At 47.3% G+C, this 21,954-nt stretch overlaps 1 protein-coding gene across 1 annotated transcript in view; it reads right to left on the bottom strand.

Moving 5' to 3' along the window:
- NECAB2 (N-terminal EF-hand calcium binding protein 2) overlaps positions 1–21,954 on the bottom strand; it is a 397,380-nt gene that overhangs the window by 30,937 nt on the left and 344,489 nt on the right. The window contains exon 6 of the mRNA XM_075325697.1: positions 19,278–19,414. Coding sequence (XP_075181812.1) covers positions 19,278–19,414 — 137 coding nt within the window. The remainder of the gene's footprint in view (positions 1–19,277; positions 19,415–21,954) is intronic.

Genomic DNA, 21,954 nt, shown 5'->3' with positions numbered 1-21,954 from the left:
AAAATTGGGGGAAGTGGCGATAACAGGTTGGTCTTCCACGAAGTTGAGTCATTTGATTGCAGGTTTGGCATTCGATTTCTGGTTGCGAGGTGTACAGGATTTGACAATTTGTTGGGCAGTTCAGGCATTGAAGGGTTCGCATAGGGGCCGTAGGCTGCGTGATGGTAGACGGCCTGTGTTATTTAGCTTATTGGAATGTGTGGGTAGGGAATTGCGAGTAGTTTGTACATCTGCATTGAGGTATCATTGTTGCGGTTGGCTTTTCGTTGGCGGTTTTTCGGGGCTTTGCGTATTGGCGAATTGGTATTTCCCAGTATGACGTGCCCCGGGGGGCTTGGGAAATAGTGACGTCCTAATTTTGGAGCATGGGGATCGAATTTTGGATCCAGAAATCAAAAACGGATCAAGTGGGGGCAGGCAGGCGGGTTCGTTTAGGGAAAGTTACGGCATCAGGTATGTGCCATTGGCAGTACGTTTTGAGCTTTGCAAAGGTCTACCCGAGTCAGGATGGCCCATTGTTATGTCTCGAGGACGGGTCTTTTTGTCCAGATATTAGTTCATTAGTGTTTTTTGGGCATGTTTGAGATCATTGGGGCTGGTTTCGGTGATGTTTGCGTTGCATTCTTTTCGTATTGGGGCGGCGATGGAAACCTCTGAGTGTGGTCTCCCTGCCGAGACAGTTAAACAGATTGGTCGATGGAAGTCTCAGCGTTGTAAGTCGTGGGTTCGCAATGGTTTTCATGGGCAATTGATCGGAAGACTGGTTCTGATAGAGGGGGCATGGGGGGGGTGTCATTCTTTGTGTTTGTATTGGAGCTACTTGGTATTTTTGTTAGTGCTTTGTTTTCCAGACCCCCCCCCCCCTTTTCTTGCCTGGTCTGGATCCTGGGCCATTCTAATGTGTACTGGGGAGCACAGAGAGCAGATACGAGAAGAAACAGGAGACAGCTAGTTTTGTCAGAGGGATAGGGCTCTTGTCGGATGGCTTGGGATCAGGGGTATGGGGTGGAATACGGTGTTGCAGGGGGTGCATAACTATGCCCATTTGGGCAGGCCCCCTGACATTTTGGTTTTACGCGTCGAGGAACTTATTTGGGTGAGCGGCTTTTTCACATTTTGATAAAGATATTAAGCATGACTTGTTGCGGTTATGGGTGTCTTTTCCAGGAGTGACAATTGTGTGGTGGGACATGGTTCCAAGAAGGGTTTGGGCGGAAAGCATGGTCTGTGGAGAAGCTGAATGAGGTGCGGGTGAAGGTTAATAGGGTTATCTCAAAAACTTGTGGGCTGCAACGTGGGAGTTGCAGCTCGGCATTTTGAGCTGGAGCGGGAGGATGACGGATTTTGGTAGGCGGATGGGGTACATATGAATGCAGTAGGGATTGATTGTGGGCCCTTGGATTGCAGGGAGGTATTGAGCGAGATTTGCTATTGCGGGGGGTCTCAGGCACTTGAAGGTTATCAAGGTGCCCTCGTTGTGGCAGGTTTATTGGTGGGTCCTTGAAGTTGGTTCTAAATTGGTTCGGGGAACCCATCCGGGTATGGATCCCCTCATTGGCAGAATGGTTGGTCACCTGGTGATTTTTGGGGGATCCCGACGGGGTATGTCGGGGCCCCCGTGGGTGTTTTTGGTGGTTAATGAAGGAATAACCCTTACACTTTGGTGCTCCTGAGCCAGTGTGGGTAACGGCTGGGAGCAATTTGGTTATATGGCTTGGTTATGTGAATCACCAGGGTTTTAGCTTCAAGGACCTTACAACAATGCAAATTTTTACATGTTATGTATTTGTTTAATAAATGGCTGCTATGGCCAAAATTATCCAAAAGTTAAATTGGTGTCTGAGTGGTTATTAGCGGATAAGGGGAAATTGGAAAAGGGGTGTGTGTGCTTAATTTTGGCCGGAATCTACAATTCCAGGGTCATGACACATTGCAGCAATAAGACTCTAAAGGGGGTTTTACATGCAGTGACATCGCTAGCGATGTCACCTGTGAAAGCACCCGCCCCTGTCATTTGTGCATCACGGGCAAATCGCTGCTCGTGGCGCACAATATCGCTAACACCCGTCACACGTACAGTACAGACCAAAAGTTTGGACACACCTTCTCATTCAAAGAGTTTTCTTTATTTTCAGGACTCTCAAAATTGTAGATTCACATTGAAGGCATCAAAACTATGAATTAAAACATGTGGAATGAAATACTTAAAGTGTGAAACAACTGAAAATATGTCTTATATTCTAAGTTCTTCAAAGTAGCCACCTTTTGCTTTGATTACTGCTTTGCACACTCTTGGCATTCTTTTGATGAACTTCAAGAGGTAGTCACCAGAAATGGTTTTCCAACAGTCTTGAAGGAGTTCCCAGAGATGCTTAGCACTTGTTGGCCCTTTTGCCTGCACTCTGCGGTCCAGCTCACCCCAAACCATCTCGATTGGGTTCAGGTCTGGTGACTGTGGAAACCAGGTCATCTGGCGTAGCACCCCATCACTCTCCTTCTTAGTCAAATAGCCCTTACATAGCCTAGAGGTGTGTTTGGGGGTCATTGTCCTGTTGAAAAATAAATGATGGGCCAACTAAACGCAAACTTGATGGAATAGCACGCCGCTGCAAGATGCTGTGGTAGGCATGCTGGTTCTATATGCCTTCAATTTTGAATAAATTCCCAACAGTGTCACCAGCAAAGCACCCCCACACCATCACACCTCCCCCTCCATGCTTCACGGTGGGAACCAGGTATGTAGAGTCCATCCGTTCACCTTTTCTACAAAGACACAATGGTTGGATCCAAAGATCTCAAATTTGGACTCCTCAGACCAAAGCACAGATTTCCACTGGTCTAATGTCCATTACTTGTGTTCTTTAGCCCAAACGAGTCTCTTCTGTTTGTTGCCTGTCCTTAGAAGTGGTTTCCTAGCAGCTATTTTACCATAAAGGCCTGCTGCACAAAGTCTCCTCTTAACAGTTGTTCTAGAGATGAGAAGGTGTGTCCAAACTTATGGTCTGTACTGTACTTACTTTCCTAGCGACGTCGCTGTGCAACCTCTTTGTTAAGGGGGAGGTTCGTGCTGCGTCACAGCGACGTCACACAGCGGCCGAGCAATAGAATCGGAGGGGAGCCGCATTAATGACACGCCCACCTCGTTGCCGGAGGACGCAGGTACGGTGTTGTTCGTCGCTCCCGGTGTGTCACACGTAGCGATATGTGCTGCCTCAGGAATGAAGAACAACCTACGTCCACAACGGTCAACGAGATTTTGAAAATGAACGACGTGTCAACGATCAACGATTAGGTGAGTATTTTTGATAGTTAACAGACGCTCGTAGCTGTTACACGCAACGACGTCGCTGACGACGCCGGATGTGCATCACGAAATTTGTGACCCCGACGACATATCGTTAGATATGTCGTTGCATGTAACGGGGCCTTTAGCCTCTACATTGTGGTACTTTCAGATTACATAGCAAAAATCTGCTGAGAGATTCTCTTGAAAGATATCCTTCCCTTAAAGGGGATCTCCGATGAAAATAAGTTATGTATAGATAGGTGATAAGTTAATGATTAGTGGGGGTCTGATCACTTAGATTGCACTGATTAGCAGAAGGGGGAACATTTACCCCGTTAGAAAGAGGCAGCAGTGTGCCCTATGGGGCTGCTGAGCGATGCACTTGGCTTTTTCCATCATACCCATACAGAATAAATGGAGCAGTGATCAGGCATCCTGGGGATAGATAATAACTTGTTTTCCCTGAACGACCCCTTACAGTCAAATAAAAAACTATGAATAAAGGTGTATTTCATTTTTTTTTTGTTTAAAAGTTGTTTAGAAGTTTTAAGAAGTAAAAGTGTGTCACAGATATCTTCACGGTTTAAAACTTCAACCTAGAGCATTTGAATCACAAGTAGCACACATGACCACTTTATCACACCCACAAACACGTAAGGATCAGAAGCCAGAACAAATATAGACCCCAGACCAGACCCCTAAATAAATGGGCACTCCACACCAAGACCCCTTTTAGCTAGAACATACCACAGACCAGACTTTGGATATTTACTCACTGCTGCATCAAGATAGTGTGTGTGTATAGCAGAGGTCTCAAACATGTGGCCCGCGGGCCGCATGCGGCCCCTCAGGCTGCTTCGTGAGGCCCCACAGGCCCGTGTCCCTGTTCACTATTGCGGTCTTTGCAGGGGCAGCCCGCAGCCACTGTCTGCGCTTTAGATCACATGACTGTTTTGCCAGCGCTGCGCGCTCAGTCAGGCGCTCTGTGTGTGGCGACCCGGCATATGGTTGCCACAACAGTGTTGCCCCTCCAAAGGGTTAATGCTGAGCCTGGAGGTAATTGGGGAAGTCTATTGGCCAGTAAGTACCAACATTCAACACCGTTTCTCCCTCAGGCCAGCAGAGGGAGCTCTAAACCTGGAGTTCCAGGGAGCACTTCCTTAAGCCCTGACCTGAGGGAGGAGTTAAGTAGTCTTTGAGGGAAGTTCAAGGAGAGAGGAGCTGAGTAGTACAGTCTTGTGAGCTGGGGTTTGGAGCTAGGTTAGCTCGACCCAGGAAAGCAGGAGCCGTAGCGAGGCACGTAGAGAAGACGCTAGAGGAGGACGGGTCAGAACCTGTTCGCCTCAGAAGAGCACGCAACAAACATCGGACGTCGGAGTCTGTGGTTGCCAGGATGTAAAACCCCTCCCCAGTAGCCGAATCCGAAGGGCAGGAGAGCTGCAGGTCTCCTGGCCCCATAAAGAACCCAAAGGTCCAGCTGCATCACAGGGGCCCGGTGTGGACTCCAGCAGAGAAGCACCAGAGTGGGCCTGCGCAGCCTACCACACGGGAAAAAGGGACGTACCACAAGTCCCAGCAGCAAGAGGGCCACTGCTAAACCAAGCCTGCAGGGTCCTGTAGAAGCAGAGAAAGAGCAGGGAGTAGGCCTCATTACTCGACTGGCCAAGAGATCACCCCAAGTACTTCCAGGCCGACCGGATCACCCTTACCACCTGTGATGGTCTCAGGACTAATCTGTTGCAAGTAAAAGAAAAGAAAGTAAAGAGACTGTTGTTTGTGTCGGTTCTTTACACTACCTGATTGGCCCTGCCCCCACCATTGCATAGACTCTGATAAGCACCAACGGTTGCCCCGGGGTACCGCTCCGCCTGTGGGGAGCAGAACCATCCCAGCTGCCATTACATCAGCCCCGGAGGCCCTACCCAGCAGCGGCGGCTCCATAGCCGCAATCCACAGGTGGCGTCACGCATACAATTCCACAAACTTTACTATTAATCATCACCCCCACTACCGCCACTTTAGTTGACCCCGCCAGGGTCACGGAGCCAGGCCCTGCCACCGCTGACTACCCCCGGACTAGTCCGGCCCGGCACCGGGTGTCCCAGAGCCCTGGGGTGGGCGAGTCACTGTGCACAACTATTCCTCCAATCGAAACTGCATGACCTAAGCTGCTTACCTCTGATTGGCGGACAGCTGCGTTTGCATTGGAAACGTTGACCATAGAGAGGCTGACTCTACGCGCGCAGCGCCGGCAAAACAATCATCTGACATAAATCGCTGACAGGGGCTGCGGCCCCTGCACCTGCCGCGATAGTCAACAGGGGCACGGGCCTGCAGACAGCAAGATGCAGAGATGAGGCAGCCGAGGGAACACGGGACAGGTGAGAAGAATGGTGGTTTTTTTTTGTGTGTGTGTATGTGAAGTACGGCACATCAACCCCTTAGCGACCTATGACGTATTGGGTACGTCATGGCTCCCTGGTACTTAAGGACCCATGACGTACCCGGTATGTCATGGTGAAATCACGGTCCCAGAGCCCCGGTGGCTGTGATCACTTTGCAAATACCTTAGCTTCGGGGAGGAGGGGACCTCGGGTAGGGTGGTGTCTCCTCTCCGGACCTACGGAGGCTGTGATTGGCTGACGAACGCCGCTCAGCCAATCACAGCCACTGTAATGTTTCAACCATTGAAAATGGCTGAAACATTAAAATCCAGCCATGATCAGTGCAGCTATAGCACTGATCATTGGCTGGAGCTGGGTGACCTGTTTCACCCGCCCCCAGCTCTGATTGGAGAGATTGGTCACAAGGCCAATCACTGTGGATCTCAGGCCGGAGACCGCTCCTCTCAGCTTCACTCCGGCGTCTGTGGAAGCTAAGGAGAGTGACCGGTAAGTTATAGCACCACTACCCCCTTTCAGCCGCCACATTACTATAGGATGGGGACAAGGTGGGCACATTACTATAGAATAGGGACAAGGTGGGCACATTACTATAGGACAGGGACAAGGTGGGCACATTACCTTAGGATGGGGACAAGGTGGGCACATTACTATACGATAGGGACAAGGTGGGCACATTACTATAGAATAGGGACAAGGTGGGCACATTACTATAGGATGGAGCATTACTATAGAATGGAGACAAGGCTGGGCACATTACTATAGGATGGGGACAACGCTGGGCACATTATTATAGGATGGGAACAAGGCTGGGGACATTACTATAGAATGGGGACAAGGCTGGGGACATTACTAAAGGATGGGGACATTACAAGGATGGGCACAATACTATTGGATGGGGACATTACTATAGAATGGGGAAAAGGCTGGGGACATTACTAAAGAATGGGGACAAGGTGGGCACATTACTATAGGATGGGGACAAGGTGGGTACATTACTATAGGATGGGGACTAGGATGCGCACAGTACTACAGGATGCGGACATTACTACAAGGGGACAAGGATGGGAACATTACTATAGGATAGGGATAAGGCTGGGGACATTACTATAGGATAGGGATAAGGCTGGGGACATTACTATAGGATAGGCACATTACTATTGGATGGGGACATTACTACAGGATGGGGACAAGGCTGGGGACATTACTATAGGATGGGGACAAGGTGGGCACATTACTATAGGATGGGGACTAGGTTGGCACATTACTGTAGGATGGGGACATTACTGTAGGATGGGCACATTACGGACTAGGATGGGGAACATTACTATAGAATGGGGACAAGGATGAGCACATTACTGTAGGATGGGGACTAGGATGGGGCACAATACTACAAGGGGACAAGGATGGGCACATTACAACAAGATGGGGAACATTACTAAAAGATGTTGGCCAAAATTTATTTATAGTGCTAATTGTAACACTATTAGTTACAAGACAGGGATAACACTATTAGTTACAAGACAGGGATAAAATGTAAAAAAACAAACTCAATGACTTCTTTTTACCATCAAATTTTTTTATATATATTTAAACAAAGAATGTGCACATTTGTTATAATAAACAAGTGAAAAATGTTCAAAATCAGTGATCCAAAGGTGTGTAAAAAAAAAAAAAATATATGGTACCAATAAAGATGTCACTTTGTCCTGCAAAGAATGCGCCCCCTCCCAAATTATATTTTTCCTCTGTGCGGCCGAGTTTGAGACCCCTGGTGTATAGTCAGTATATGGCACTTGAGTGATTTACCAGCTCTTAAGAGAGGTACCATCTAATTATGAAGAGCTCAAGAAGCAGAATTTCACAGAATTTGGCGAGTTCTTACACTGTATGGAGGCATTGCTGCACAGCAAAAAGGCGTTATGTGGCCCTATCCAGAGACCCCATTCAGGGTGAGTCTCCGATCCCTTCTCCTGTGGCCAGTGCACATTATTGTGATGTGGCATTCTTCTTTGGCGTATCAAAGTATTTTAAGGCCCATTTTGAGACACCTCTGTGTCTGTGTATTGAGACTGTAATGTGTTTAGTTGTCATTTGTTTGGAATTTGACAGTTTCTTTTGTTGTTACCATCTCCAAAGACTCCTGTGATTTCTACAATTTGTATCCACTACATCATAAGACCATTGTTTGCTGTAAGCATTACAAACTATTAAGAGTCTGTTCGCAATACATTGCAATCTGCTTTAGATTCTTCAACTTACATCTATTACTTGTGAGGCCTACTGGTTAATCCATCATTTGCTGTAAGCATTACAAACTAGTATTAGAGTCTGTACACATTACGCTACAGTCTGGTGTGGATTCTACAACCTGCATCTCAGTTCTGATTCAGCCCTGCTGTTTTCTACTTCATCTGTCCTCTTGGTTCTGGCCTGTGGTTAAGTGAGCCCAACAGAACATGTTTTATAACATTCAAGCAAGTTCCACACTCTCTTATTTAGGTTCCTGACACCCAATAGGAAACTAGAAAGAACAATCTATGACTGGGTGTCATGATCCAGGACCGGTATTCTCTGCTCCAGAGTTTCACAGACTCGTCCTGGTCATGTTAGGGGTTAACTCCCATCAGCCTCATTCTGGTTTCAGGAGACACTATATATGGTCTCTGAACCTGCATTCCTGTGCTGGTTATAGTTTTGCTCTGCAGCCTGTGACTTGCTCTGGTGAGATTTCCTGGTTTATCTGACTCCTTGTGGTCGTGCCCTGACCTGTACCCTTTCCCGATCGTCTGTCTATCCCAGTCCCTGATTTCCCGCTCTGGTCAGTTGTTTCTGTTTTCCTCTGCATACCTGATCTCCTGACTTCTGACTCGGTTCTGTTTTCTGACTTGATTTTGATCCTCCATCTGCACTGACTTGATTTCCCGGCTAGACCCTGACTGTTTGACTACTCTATTGCCCCCTAGTGGTTCGCCTGTTAGCTGCCTGCTGGAGTTACTCTGCTGTACTTCAGCTGCCTTTCTGTTACAGGGTAACTTTGACTCTCCTTCACTACTCTGCTGCCACCTAGTGGGGAATACGCTGTACTAAGTCTTACTAGCCCTTTGTACAGCATGATACTGGGCATTCATAAGAAGCATTCAGGTCATCAGGGAAAGCAGATCATACAAGCTGTACTAGATTTTTCAATATATACTGGTTCTGAAAAATTGCAGATAACGTTATGTAGTTGAAGGCAGTGCTGAGATCTGGGATCAGTATTTTTTGTTAAAAATACTTTTCCTGAACAACAAATATTTATTCTGCAACAGTGTAGAATAATTTTGGAAACTTATACAGGTTGTCAGTAAAGTATATATTAGTTGTTGTCCTGTTACTTTATACTGTCTAAGAAATCTACTAGAAATGGGTCCCATGGTAACAATTTTCCCCATAGATATAAATCTGATAATTATCAACATTTAGATTTGATCTTCCAAAGCCTATTTGCCAAATCTCAAAAAGAAGAGCCCACAGACGTAGACGCATTCAATGCATGCTATTAATGAAGATTGTACCAAGAGACAGTTTGCGTCCTGAATAGCAGTGGCATTTTTAATATCTCTCAGCAGTTACGCTCCAACAGTTTCCATGGTTACACTGAGCGATTTTCATCTCTATGGAGACATATGACCCAGACCAATATAAAGCTCTGGTCCTGTATGCCGCCATATCTGAGGTACTTTTGTTACCTTTGTTGTTCTCAAAAAGTGGCGATCATTGTACCCGTTACCTTGTGATTCTTTGCGCTAACCTATTTTGATTGATGCTAAACATCTAAGCAACTTTTTAGTGTCTGTTGATGTTGTCTTCTTGTTCATGCATTTTACCGTGCCAGGATCTGTGATCGGCACCATTTTTACATTCACTTTGCATTTCCTTTACGTAATAAGGATACCATGTACATTAGATCAAAAGTGTCCGGAGAGCGATGGTAGATTGCCCTAAATACTTAAGGGTGCTTTACATGCTGTGACATTGCTAACAATTGCTAGCGATGTCGCGAGCAATAGCACCCGACCCCGTCGTTCGTGCGACATGTGGTGATCGCTGCCGTAGCGAACAATATCGCTACGGTAGCGTCACACACACATACCTGTTCAGCGACGTCGCTGTTGCTGCCGAACAATCCCTCCTTCAAGGGGGAGGTGCGTTCAGCGTCACAGCAACGTCACAGCAGTGTCATAAAACGGCCGCCCAATAGAAGCGGAAGGGAGGAGATGAGCGGCCGGAACATGCCACCCACCTCCTTCCTTCCTCCTTTCCGATGGACGCAGGTAGGATGATATTCGTCGTTCCTGCGGTGTCACACACAGCGATGTGTGGTGCCGCAGGAACAACGAACAACCTGCAGAATGAAACACCAACGACAGACATTATGATTAGGAGCGACGTGTCAACGATCAACGATTTTTGCCATTTTTGCGATCGTTGACCGTCGCTTCTAGCTGTCACACGCTGCGATGTCGCTAACGACGCCGGATGTGCGTCACAAACACTGTGACCTCGACCATATATCATTAGCGATGTCACAGCGTGTAAAGCACCCTTTAGGCTAAATCAGTCTAGAATAGATTTTTATGTCTACAATGCTACCAGTGCTTACCACGTACTTAGACAATCCAACCGGCCCAACTGGTGTCTGAAAAGATTACCAGCCTTCGCCGGACGGTAGTTGTCCAAAATGAACGATCATTTCAGTGAACAACACAATGACTGTTAGGCTGGACTCACACGAACGTATTAAAAAACGGTCCCATTCTCGTTTGCGAGAGTCGGACGAATTTTTCTCACTTGTCATCAGTGTGCTCTCAGTGTGCTGTCAGTGTGCTGTCCGTGTGCAATCCGTTTTTTTCTCAGCAGCTATTAGTCATTTACAGTCAATAACATGAACATTTACAGTGTTCTATGCTGCATGATAGAATTGTATTCATAAAAACGGATGTCACTAGGATGGTCCGTTTGCCGTCCGTGTGACGTCCGTTTTTTTCTCGCACCCATAGACTTGTATTGGCGAGTCAGAGACGTTTTACGTATGAATACGCAGCATGCTGCCGCTTTTCTCGCATCCAGAATCTGGATGCGAGAAAAGCTGACCAACAGCTCGCACTCATAGAATAACATTGGTCCGAGTGTAATGCGAGAATTTCTCGCATTGCTCTCGTCCGATTTTCACGCTCGTGTGAGCGTACCCTTATGGTACAAATAGACTCACTTGGCCTTTCCCTTTCCTTACATGTTTGGCAGATGATTTCATTATCATCTTACACAGGTTGGACAACTACTGTACATGCAAGGACTCATAAATAGAGATGAGCAGACTCACAAATAACTGGAACCGGCGGGTCCCTGTTAATTTTTTTTTTTTTTTTTTTAAATCTGGTTCCGGTCCGGAATCCAGTAACACATATAGGTCTATGGGGACCAGAATCCGGCAAATCATAATGGTGGTAGAAGGGATAGTGCGTAGGAGCGAACGCGGTGTACTTGTGGCGCCCCTGAATACATCAGGGTGCCACAAGAAACTGCATCCTTTACCCAGGGTGCAGGGTCTACCCCCCATGGTTCTAGTTACCCAAGAAAACCGATGTCACTCCCATCTGCACCACAAAACCTAATTACCTCACAGCAGTGACTGTAGACACACCAGGGGGGTTGGGCTAACTGGAAATGGGCCATCCACTCGGGGACTGAGCAGACTGTGAGAGGGAGACAGAGAGAAGTAGGGAGAAGTAGGCTCCAAAGAGAGAGGAGCTGGGAGAGTGAGCTCCTGGGGAGCTAGGAACACTGGTTGTGTCGCAAGCCGTTATCCAGATCCAGAGGAGTCAGGGACCGGTAGCAGGGACATTGGACAAGGGTGTGACGGACGTAGTCTTGGAGGACTATCAGCACCAGAAGGCCCAAAAGAACTGACCGGTACTGAGCACGACGGGGTACAGGACCCGAGGTCAGGAGCCGATTCAATGTCCTGACAATTCACCTGAAAGGGTGAGGCTCTTCAAGGACCTCCCTACGAGCTCAGAAGTTGAGGGCATCAAGGGGGACAGGTGTGTATCCAGACACAGTAACCCACTAAAGTCCCACGTGGGGGGTGGAGCAGAGTGGGGTAATGTAGGCGGAGGCGAGCGGTGGGTATGTGTCGGCTGGGTTGCCGGTGTGGGCTCCCAGAGGTGTAGCACTCACCGGGGAGTCGGGGCTCCGTGTGGGTGCGGGGAAAAGTGTCGGGCGTCGTCCTGTCGACCCGTAGTTCGGGCTGTTAGCTGAGCCGTTGGTCGCAGGCTCTTTAGCGCACGCGGTGTGGCGACGGTTGTCACTGTAATGACGTCATTTTGGAGCAAGACAGACAGACAGAATAAGGCAATTATATATATATATATATATATATATATAGATATATAGATAGATAGATAGATTTTCAGTCCTCGTTACTGACCTGCATACAGGGTCTGTAAGTGGTTGCAGGCAGATGCTGTAAGGCTATGTGCCCACATTGCGTGGTGTCCCTGCAGAAATTTCTTCAGCGATGTGAACAGCACATGTGCGCTTCAAATCGTTGCAGAAACACTGCGTAATAAATGCAGTGAAAAGCCGATTTCATGCGCTGTGGATGCAGCCCCCACCATAGACAGAGCGGGACCTGCATCCAAAGCGTATGGAATAAGTGACATGTTGCTTTTTAGAATGCAGCGATTTGGCAATATGCAAATCGCTGAGTTCTAAAACGCAACGTGCGCATGGATTATGCACAATCTTCATAGATTGTGTTGGGGACGCAGGACGCATGCAGTTACGCTGCGGTGCAGAACGCAGCATAACTGCATGCAATACGCACATGTGGGCACAGAGCCTAACACAGGCTTGGGGCACGTCTGACTTCAACGAATCACGAAAACCAATGCATATGCGATGAGATAACGTGCGGCACCAGAAATGAATGTGCAAACTTTGTAACAGCTTGCCACCATGACACGGAGCCTTGGTGAGTATGTATCGCTCCGGTGTTAGTCGGGCTGCTCGGATCCGGGATTGTGGCTCGATGGGGGCCCAGACCCGGCTTGGCGGACACTTTGATCCGTAAAAAGGGGATATTTACAGGGGATAAGTTCGTGACGCCACCTGCGGGTTGCGGTAATGGGAGTACCGCCGCTGCTGAAGGAGTACCGGGGCACATGGTGTTAAGCAGCAAGATGTCAGTCCCTCCGCAGGTAGGGAAGGCCCCGGGCTCAGGGGGTTGTTAGTTATTTGGGAGGACAGGGGTGCATGAGACCAGGGTACTCACTGTGGGGAGTTGTGGTGCTGCATGAGGTATAGAAAGGAGACACACACGCTGTAGGTAAACCGCTGCCGGGAGCCCGTCCAATATGTGTAGGGAGGGGGCGGTGTGTGGGGGGTGGAGCCGAGCGGGGCCATGGTGCTGAGGACGTCAGTGCCGGGGACTGCATGGCTGGGGACAGGTGACTATCCAAGTGTGTGTGCGTGTGTGTGTGTATGTATTCGTTCAGTGTATACATATGGAGGGCGGAGTGCGGGGGGGCGGAGCCGAGCGGGGTAATGTGTGCGGTGGGCGGATGCAAGCGATGGGTATGTGTCGGCTGGGTTGCCGATGTGGGCTCCCGGGGGTGCAGCACTCACCAGGAAGTCGGGGCTCTGTGTGGGTGCAGGGAAAAGTGTCGGTCATCATCCTGTCGGCCAGTAGTTCGGGCTGTTAGCTGAGCAGTTAGTCGCAGGCTCTTTATCACGTGCGATGTGGCGACGGTTGTCACTGTAATGACGTCATTTTGGAGCAAGACAGACAGACAGAATAAGGCAATTATATACGAGGATAATCCCTGATTCAGTGGGAGTAGATACACTTCAAACTTTTAGTATGTCTCTATTGTCTGACATCCTTGGATAATTCTATTGAATTTACAAAGCTGCCCATTGCTTGATTCACTGACATCTCTGGAGCTCTTAGGCCTTGTGCGCACTAGGCGTTTTTAGCGGCATTTTTTTACCGCGTTTTTGTGCTGAAAACGCAGTGACATTGCTTCCCCAGCAATGTCTATGGGTTTTCATAAGTGCTGTCCGCACACAGCGTTTTTTTGTAGCTGCGTTTTTGTGGTGACCACAAAAATGCAGCATGTCAATTATTTCTGCGTTTTTCACTGCGTTTTTCACCCATTGAGTTCAATGAGATGTTCAACAACGCAATGAAAAACGCATATAGCCGCGTTTCTATGACTAAAAACGCAGCTATAAACGCAATGGGTGGGCAGTAAAGTGACGTGTACAGGAAGAGGATTCCTTCTGTTGGTAAACACAGAAGCATGAATCCTCCCGGTACCGTCACCGCTGCGTCCACCTCCCGTCCTGTGCATGTCAGCTCCGTGCGGCGCCATGTCTGGGCGGGAGGTGGAGGCAGCGGCGAAAACAAAAGTGAACAGTAGAAAAAAAAAATGTCATATATACTCACCTGTCTGCAGGGTCCCGGTGCCATGCCCGCTCCCAGCCCCTGTCTCGGTACTGCCGCTCTGGCTGTGTGCAGTCTCCCCGGGGCAGGACCTTGCTTGCAGGACCTGGCGGTGGATCACCTGATGCAGTCACCTGACGCATCAGCTGATTGTAGTCTCGCCGGCTTTTTCGCGCCCGGCCGGCTATCAGCTGATCCTGCCGTCAGGGGACTTCATCAGCTGATTACCGGCAGCTCCTGCAGCGATCGGACGGGATCAGACTCCTGTCCAATCGATCGCTGCAGGAGCTGCCGGTAATCAGCACAGCACATAAGTGAGTATTATTTTTTTTTTCTACTGATGCATCAGCTCATTGTATAATCGGCTTTTATACAATCAGCTGATGTATGATGTGATTCACGTAGTTTAACCTGACACATCATCTGATCGCTTTGCCTTCCAGCAAACCGATCAGATGATATTGGATCCGGATTGGACGGCGCGGGACCCTGACCCAGGATTACTGCGGAGGGGGGTTCTTTATTTCAATAAAGATGGAGTCACTAATTGTGTTGTTGTGTTTTTATTTCTAATAAAAATATTTTTCTGTGTGTTGTGTTTTTTTTTTCATCATTACTAGAAATTCATGGTGGCCATGTCTAATATTGGCGTGACACCATGAATTTCGGGCTTAGGGCTAACTGATAATATACAGCTAGCCCTAACTCCATTATTACCCAGCTAGCCACCCGTCACCAGGGCAGCTGGAAGAGTTGGATACAGCGCCAGAAGATGGCGCTTCTATGAAAGCGCCATTTTCTGGGGTGGCTGCGGACTGCAATTCGCAGTGGGGGTGCCCAGAAAGCTTGGGCACCCTGTACTAGGGATTCCAATCCCCAGCTGCCTAGTTGTACCCGGCTGGACTCAAAAATTAGGTGAAGCTCACGTCATTTTTTTTTTTTAATTATTTCATGAAATTCATGAAATAATTAAAAAAAAGGGCTTCTCTATATTTTTGGTTCCCAGCCGGGTACAAATAGGCAGCTGGGGGTTGGGGGCAGCCCGTACCTGCCTGCTGTACCCGGCTAGCATACAAAAATATGGCGAAGCCCATGTCATTTTTTTTTTCTTTTTGGGCAAAAAACTGCATACAGTCCTGGATGGAGGATGCTGAGCCTTGTAGTTCTGCAGCTGCTGTCTGCTCTCCTGCATACACTAGTGAATGGAGGATGCTGAGCCTTGTAGTTCTGCAGCTGCTGTCTGCTCTCCTGCATACACTAGTGAATGGAGGATGCTGAGCCTTGTAGTTCTGCAGCTGCTGTCTGCTCTCCTGCATACACTAGTGAATGGAGGATGCTGAGCCTTGTAGTTCTCCAGCTGCTGTCTGCTCTCCTGCATACACTAGTTCTGCAGCTGTCTGCTCTCCAGCATACAATGAACATTTTGAAGAAGGAAATGACATCACACCTTTTTTTTTTATTTTCATCAACAATCTTTAATGGCATTGTGCACTGATTAAAAACGCAGTGAGCAAAAACGCAGCAAAAAACGCACCAAATCGCGGCAAAAACGCATGCGTTTTTGTCGCGTTTTTTAGCCGCTGGTGCGTTTTTTGAGACAAAAACGCACATAAAAACGCAGCGTGAAAAAACGCCTAGTGCGCACATACCCTTACTGTGCACCTACTTCTGTATTAAGTCAATTTTACTGCTTTCTTATATTCCCTCTTGTAAACCTTTTCTATGGAAAACTCTTAATAAAGATTTTGTACTTTTTTCATCAAGAGGATGTTTTTGGACTACTTTATTCATAACATTTGGGTTGTTAATCTCCCCTATTCTCCCGTTTTTTTAACATAAGAGGAACCGCATGCGTCTTTTTTCTTTATTATTTAAATAAATTAAACCGGCGTGCGGTCTCCCCCAATTTTGATACCCAGCCATGATAAAGCCCGACAGCTGGGACTGGTATTTTCAGACTAACGAGGCCTATGGTTATTTGGCCGCCCCCAGCCGAAAAATAGCAACCTGTAGCTGCCCGAGATTGTCGCATCTATGGCGCTTAACTCGGCTCTTCCTGATTGCCCTGATTTGGTGGCAATCGGGGTAATGAGGAGCTAATAACAGCCCACAGCTGCCACTAAGCCCTAGATTAGTAATAGCAGCATCTATGAGACACCCCATCACTGGTCTGTTTGAAAAAGTAAACAAACCACAAACACTGAAAAAATCCTTTATTTGGAATAAAATACAACCCCCCCCTCCTCTTTCACCACTATATTAGCCCCAAAACACCCCTGCAGGTCCGACTTAATTCACCCGTGGTCCCACATTGATCCTGGCTCTGCTACATCACAGTCACAGTGAGCGGCCATAGAGCATGAGGGCCTACTGTGACTGCAGACAGACAATGAGCTGCACGATCAGAAGTGACGTCACTCAGGTGATTTGCGGTCATAACTAGAAGTTTCCAAGGTCCTCCTCCTGGTACAGCAGGTAACCTCACCTCAGAGGACCTCAGGTGACCTCAGTAAAGTCAGTGAACTCATCTGCATCGCCTGGCAGAAAACTGCATTTTTTTGCCAAGAGATGCCCAATTTACACCTCCTGGCAGAAAACTGCATCAATACCGCTGCAAAAAACTGTGGCAAAACACGCATTAAAAAATGTGTAAAAAAATGTGGTTTTTTTTGCCAGGAGGTGTAGATTGGGTGCAGGAATATGGTGTAAAAAGGTCATTACCAAATTTGCATCTCTTGGCCCAAAATGGCAAAAATAAAATTTTTTTCTGCCAGGAGGTGCAAATTTGGTGCTGAAATCTGGTGCAGACAATTTTAGCATCAAATGTGTACCTCCTGGCAGAAAACCGAAGCAAAAACCACAGCAAAACCCCACGGCAAAAAACCCCCACTTTTTTTGCCTGGAGGTGTAGATTGAGGGCAGGAATATGGTATAAAAATGTCATCAGCAAATTTGCTGGCAGTTTTTTTTTTCTGCCAGGATGTGCAAATTTTGTGCTGAAATTTGGTGCATATCATTTCAGCAACAAATGTGCACCTCCTGGAAGAAAACCTCGACAAATCACCTGAGTGACATATTTATTTAAAAGGATTTTTTCTGTTTATTTGCTTTCACTTACAGATTAGTGATACGGGTGTCTCATAGACGCTGCCATCAATAATCTAGGGCTTAGTAGCAGCTGTGGACTGGTATGAACCCCTGATTACCCCGACTGCCACCGCATCAGGGCATTCAAGAGATGGGTAAAGCCCCGGGCTTGTTGCATCTAATGTATGCGAAAATCTTGGGCGGCTGCAGGTTGTTATTTTTAGGCTCGGGGGTGGTCCACTAAGCATGGACCTCCCCAGCCTGAGAGTACCAGCCCCAGCTGTCTGGCTTTATCATGGCTGGGTATCAAAATTGGGGGGGGACTGCATGCCATTTTTTAAATTATTTATTTAAATTAAAAAAAAAAAAAAAGCTGCATGCGGTTCCTCTTATTTTGATACACAGCCAAGATAAACACAGGGCTGGGGCTACAACCTTTTATCTGTGCTGGGAATCATAATATGGGGGGAACCTACGCTAATTGTTTATTTATCTTGAGACCTCAATACTGAACCACAGACAGGTTCTGTGAGTGGCTGCAGGCAGACGCTGTCACACAGGCTGGGGATGCGTCTGACTGCAACCAATCACAGACACCAGGACGGCCGGTGGGTGGGGAAAGCAGCGCATATGGATGAGATAATGCGCAGCACTGGAAGTGAATGTGCGACCTAGAAGCAGTTAGCTGCCTTGACGGTACCTCGGTATGTATGAAGCGCTCGCTTCATTCTTAATTTCTTTATTATTCCTTTATATATATATATATATATATATATATATATATATATATATATATATATTTTTTTTTTAATTTCTTGAGTGCTGGATGTGGATCAAACACCCGGAATCTCGGGCCTGAAACCCGGGTACCTTTGAAACCGTGAGGATGCAAACTTTTACAGTCCGGGTCGGCTCATCCCTACTCATAATGGTAATTCACTTTGAACCACTCCACAAGCTTCGAGCTTCATTGGGGCAACTTCACACCTAATTACCAATAAATCCATAAAACAGAGTATTCGTGTTCTCTTCTTGTCTCTCCCTTCCCTAGTGGGAGGGAGGAATCATATTAGTTCTTGTCATGAACATAGTTAGGCACGTGACTCAAGCATCTCCATCATTAGGGGTAACCCTGAGGTTAGCAATAGCTAACATAATGTATGGCGCAGTGCCACTTCCAGTGCGACACTGGACATCGGCAATCAGCTGATCGATGGAAGTGTTGGAAGTACATTGCCCAATCATCTGCTATTGATAAGGCATCAATTCCTGGAAACATTGTTAACATTTATAAAGATCAAAATGAAACAACACACCATGTCGATGGTCATCTCCCGTTACCATAATCTGATGTCCTTTTATCATCAAACCTAAGAAACACATTTCAAGCGCTAACTACAGAGATCCAGTAGGTATACAGCATGCAGATTACCTATGTGCTTTGGTCCAGAGGTTTTAACTTTCTATTTCACAAGAGAACAGAAATTCCCCCAGGGATTTGCATGCATTGTTGTAAAACATCCTTTTGCTGCTAACAAGCCTGCAGGGAAAGTATAGGGAATTTACAGTTCTATGTAAGGCTCAAAATACTGGTGTAGCTAAAGGGAATGTTGAAGGAGAAGTTGCACTCCGGTGAAAGGGTCTGTGCCTGAGGGTGAACGAAGACCTTTCTGTTACATAAGACAACCAGAATACTGAGCAGTTTGGCTTTGCTGTGACCTGACGAGCCATGCCACTAGCACGGAATAATAATGGGAGTGGTATGTTTAATCCAAACTTCGAGCCTCCCGGAGTCATCCTGCAGCAGGGCCCGGGGTAAAGATCATCTGCACTGCGGCTCCGTATACTGGATACTACTCAGTCTAGCGTATGTGTCATAATGTTATTAAGAACTGGGAAGAAAAGACTAAAGGCAAAACTTCAATAATAAGAATAGTTTATGGATTTGCTATCTATGTAATATAACACATATCTTAACTAAAAGCATTGAGTACATCTGTACGTTGCTCACCTGATGGGATTAGTTTGTTCATCTATGGCGTCTACGGCGCTCTCCACAGAGCTGAGAAGAGATTGGATCTGGTTGGCAGTCTCCTTCAGCAAAAAACGTGTTACAAACTGGTCAACATTGGTTCCTCTCTCATAGACCTGTGAAGATAAGTTGGCAATGTGATAATACCCATCACTAGTGGTGTGTAGGGAGTTAAAGATGCCGTGGCACTTCTATGCAACATATCACATCCACAACATGATGATGCAGAGCACAGCAGTTCTGATGAATTTCTTGACGGCTGGTCTGCTCTGCGTGGGCAGTGTCTAAGATGACAAAGAATAGTATAATTAAGTGAGCTTTGTAATCTCTGTCCCTGTTGCGCCCACGTCTCTGTTTTCTCACGGACATGTGTCCATGTGGCGCACACACATGTCAGTGTATTCCGCATGGAGACAAGTCTATTTTTCTCCAGCAGCACTGATGTTCCGTGTGACATCATTGTGACATGTACCAGAGAAAACACGTGTCTTTGAAATAAAATAAATTTTCTATACTCCCCTGTCTGAAGCGCTGCTGTCTTTGGCGCTGCTGTCACTTGTTTCCAGGCCCACTCATTATGCTCATGAATATTCACTGCATTGCAGACCCGTAAGCAGCAGCACCGGAGACAGCATCGATGGGGACAAGTGAGTAAAAAAAAATCACGGTACATGGATAGCCATACGCACCTTCAATATGGACCATGAAAAACGGACTTGTCTCTGTGTGGAACACACAGACACGCGTGTGCACACGGACACGCGTGTGAGAAAACAGGGATGTGTGCACAGACCCATTGATTTTAATGGGTCTGCATATGTCTGTGTCTCCAGTACGTATGAAAACAAATGTCATACGTACTGGAATCACAGACATGTGAAGGAGGCCTAAAGCGGGCTTTACACGCTACGAGATCGCTACAGCGATCTCGTTGGGGTCACGGATTTTGTGACGCACATCCGGCCGCTTTAGCGATGCTGTTGCGTGTGACACCTATGAGCGATTTAGCATCGTCGCAAAAACGTGCAAAATCGCTCATCGGCGACATGGGGGTCCATTCTCAAATATCGTTACTGCAGCAGTAACGAAGTTGTTCCTCGGTCCTGCGGCAGCACACATCGCTCCATGTGACACCGCAGGAACGAGGAACCTCTCCTTACCTGCCTCCCGGCCACAATGGGGAAGGAAGGAGGTGGGCGGGATGTTCGTCCCGCTCATCTTCGCCCCTCCGCTTCTATTAGGCAGCGGTTCAGTGACGCTGCTGTGACTTTGCTGTGACGCTGAACGAACCGTTCCCTTAGAAAGGAGGCGGTTTGCCGGTCACAGCGACGTCGCAGGGAAGGTAAGTAGTGTGACGGGTCCGGGCGATGTTGTGCGACATGGGCAGAGATTTGTCCGTGTCGCACAACCGATGGGGGCGGGTACACACGATGGCAATATTGGTACCGATATCGCAGTGTGTAAAGCGGCCTTTAGGCTCAATCTTCATTGGTCAAAGTTTAAGCTATAATTACATCAGTATTTCCCTCAAATTACAATACATGTTCTTTGGGAATAAAAGGTTCACTGCTCGAGTGGTGCAAGAGACTCAGGCAGGGCTAATGGTTCATGGATTGAGGTTGTGCAAAATATTTGCCTTCTCATGGGCACTGCTGACCTACGGTATGCCACTGATCTCAGTAGTATCTTATACAAAATGTCTTAAGCGGGCTTTACACGCTACGATATTGTTAATGAATTATCGTCGGGGTCACGTTGTTTGTGACGCACATTCAGCGTCATTAACGAGATCGCAGCGTGTAACACTTAAACGATCGCAAAAGAGGGCAAAATCGTTTGCTGCGAAGAGGTCATCCTGAAACAAAAAATCGTTTTCAGGATGTTAGCGATGTTGTTCGTCGTTCCTGCGGCCGCACACTTCGCTGTGTGTGACACCGCAAGAGCAACGGACATCTCCTTACCTGCATCCACCGGCAATGCGGAGGAAGGAGGTGGGCGGGATGTTTACACCCCACTCATCTCCGCCCCTCGGCTTCTATTGGACGGCTGCTGTGTGACGTTGCTGTGACGCCACATGACCCGCCCCCTTAGAAAGGAGGCGGATCGCCGGCCAGAGCGATGTCGCAGGACAGGTAAGTCCGTGTGACGGGTGTAAGCAAGGTTGTGTGCGACAGGCAGCGATTTGCCCGTGTCGCACAAACGACGGGGGCGGGTACGATCGCTTGCGCTTCAATTCGCTTGCGCTTTAATTGCTTGAGCTTCAATTCCCTCCATAAATTTTCTATTGGATTCAGCTCAGGTGATTAACTCGTCCATTGTAGCAGATTTATTTTCTTTCTCTGAAACCAATTCAGTTTCCTTGGCTGTAGGTTTGGTATCATTGTCTTGCTGAAATGTCCACCCTCATTTCATCTTCATCATCCTGGTAGATGGCAGCAAATTTTTATCAAGAATATCTCAATACATTTGTCCATTCATCCTTCCTTCAATTACATTAAGTTTGCCAGTGTCGTATGCTGAAAAACAGACCCACACCATTATGTTTCAACCTCCAAAATTCACTGTTTGTATGGTGTTTTTTGGGTAATATGCAGTGCATTTTGGCCTCCAAACATGGTGTGTATTATGGCATCCAAAGAGTTTAATTTTGGTCTAA

Source organism: Anomaloglossus baeobatrachus, chromosome 10 (genome assembly GCF_048569485.1).
Source record: "Anomaloglossus baeobatrachus isolate aAnoBae1 chromosome 10, aAnoBae1.hap1, whole genome shotgun sequence".
Classification (NCBI taxonomy): Eukaryota; Metazoa; Chordata; class Amphibia; order Anura; family Aromobatidae; genus Anomaloglossus; species Anomaloglossus baeobatrachus.
This window is presented reverse-complemented; position numbering and strand designations above follow the sequence as displayed.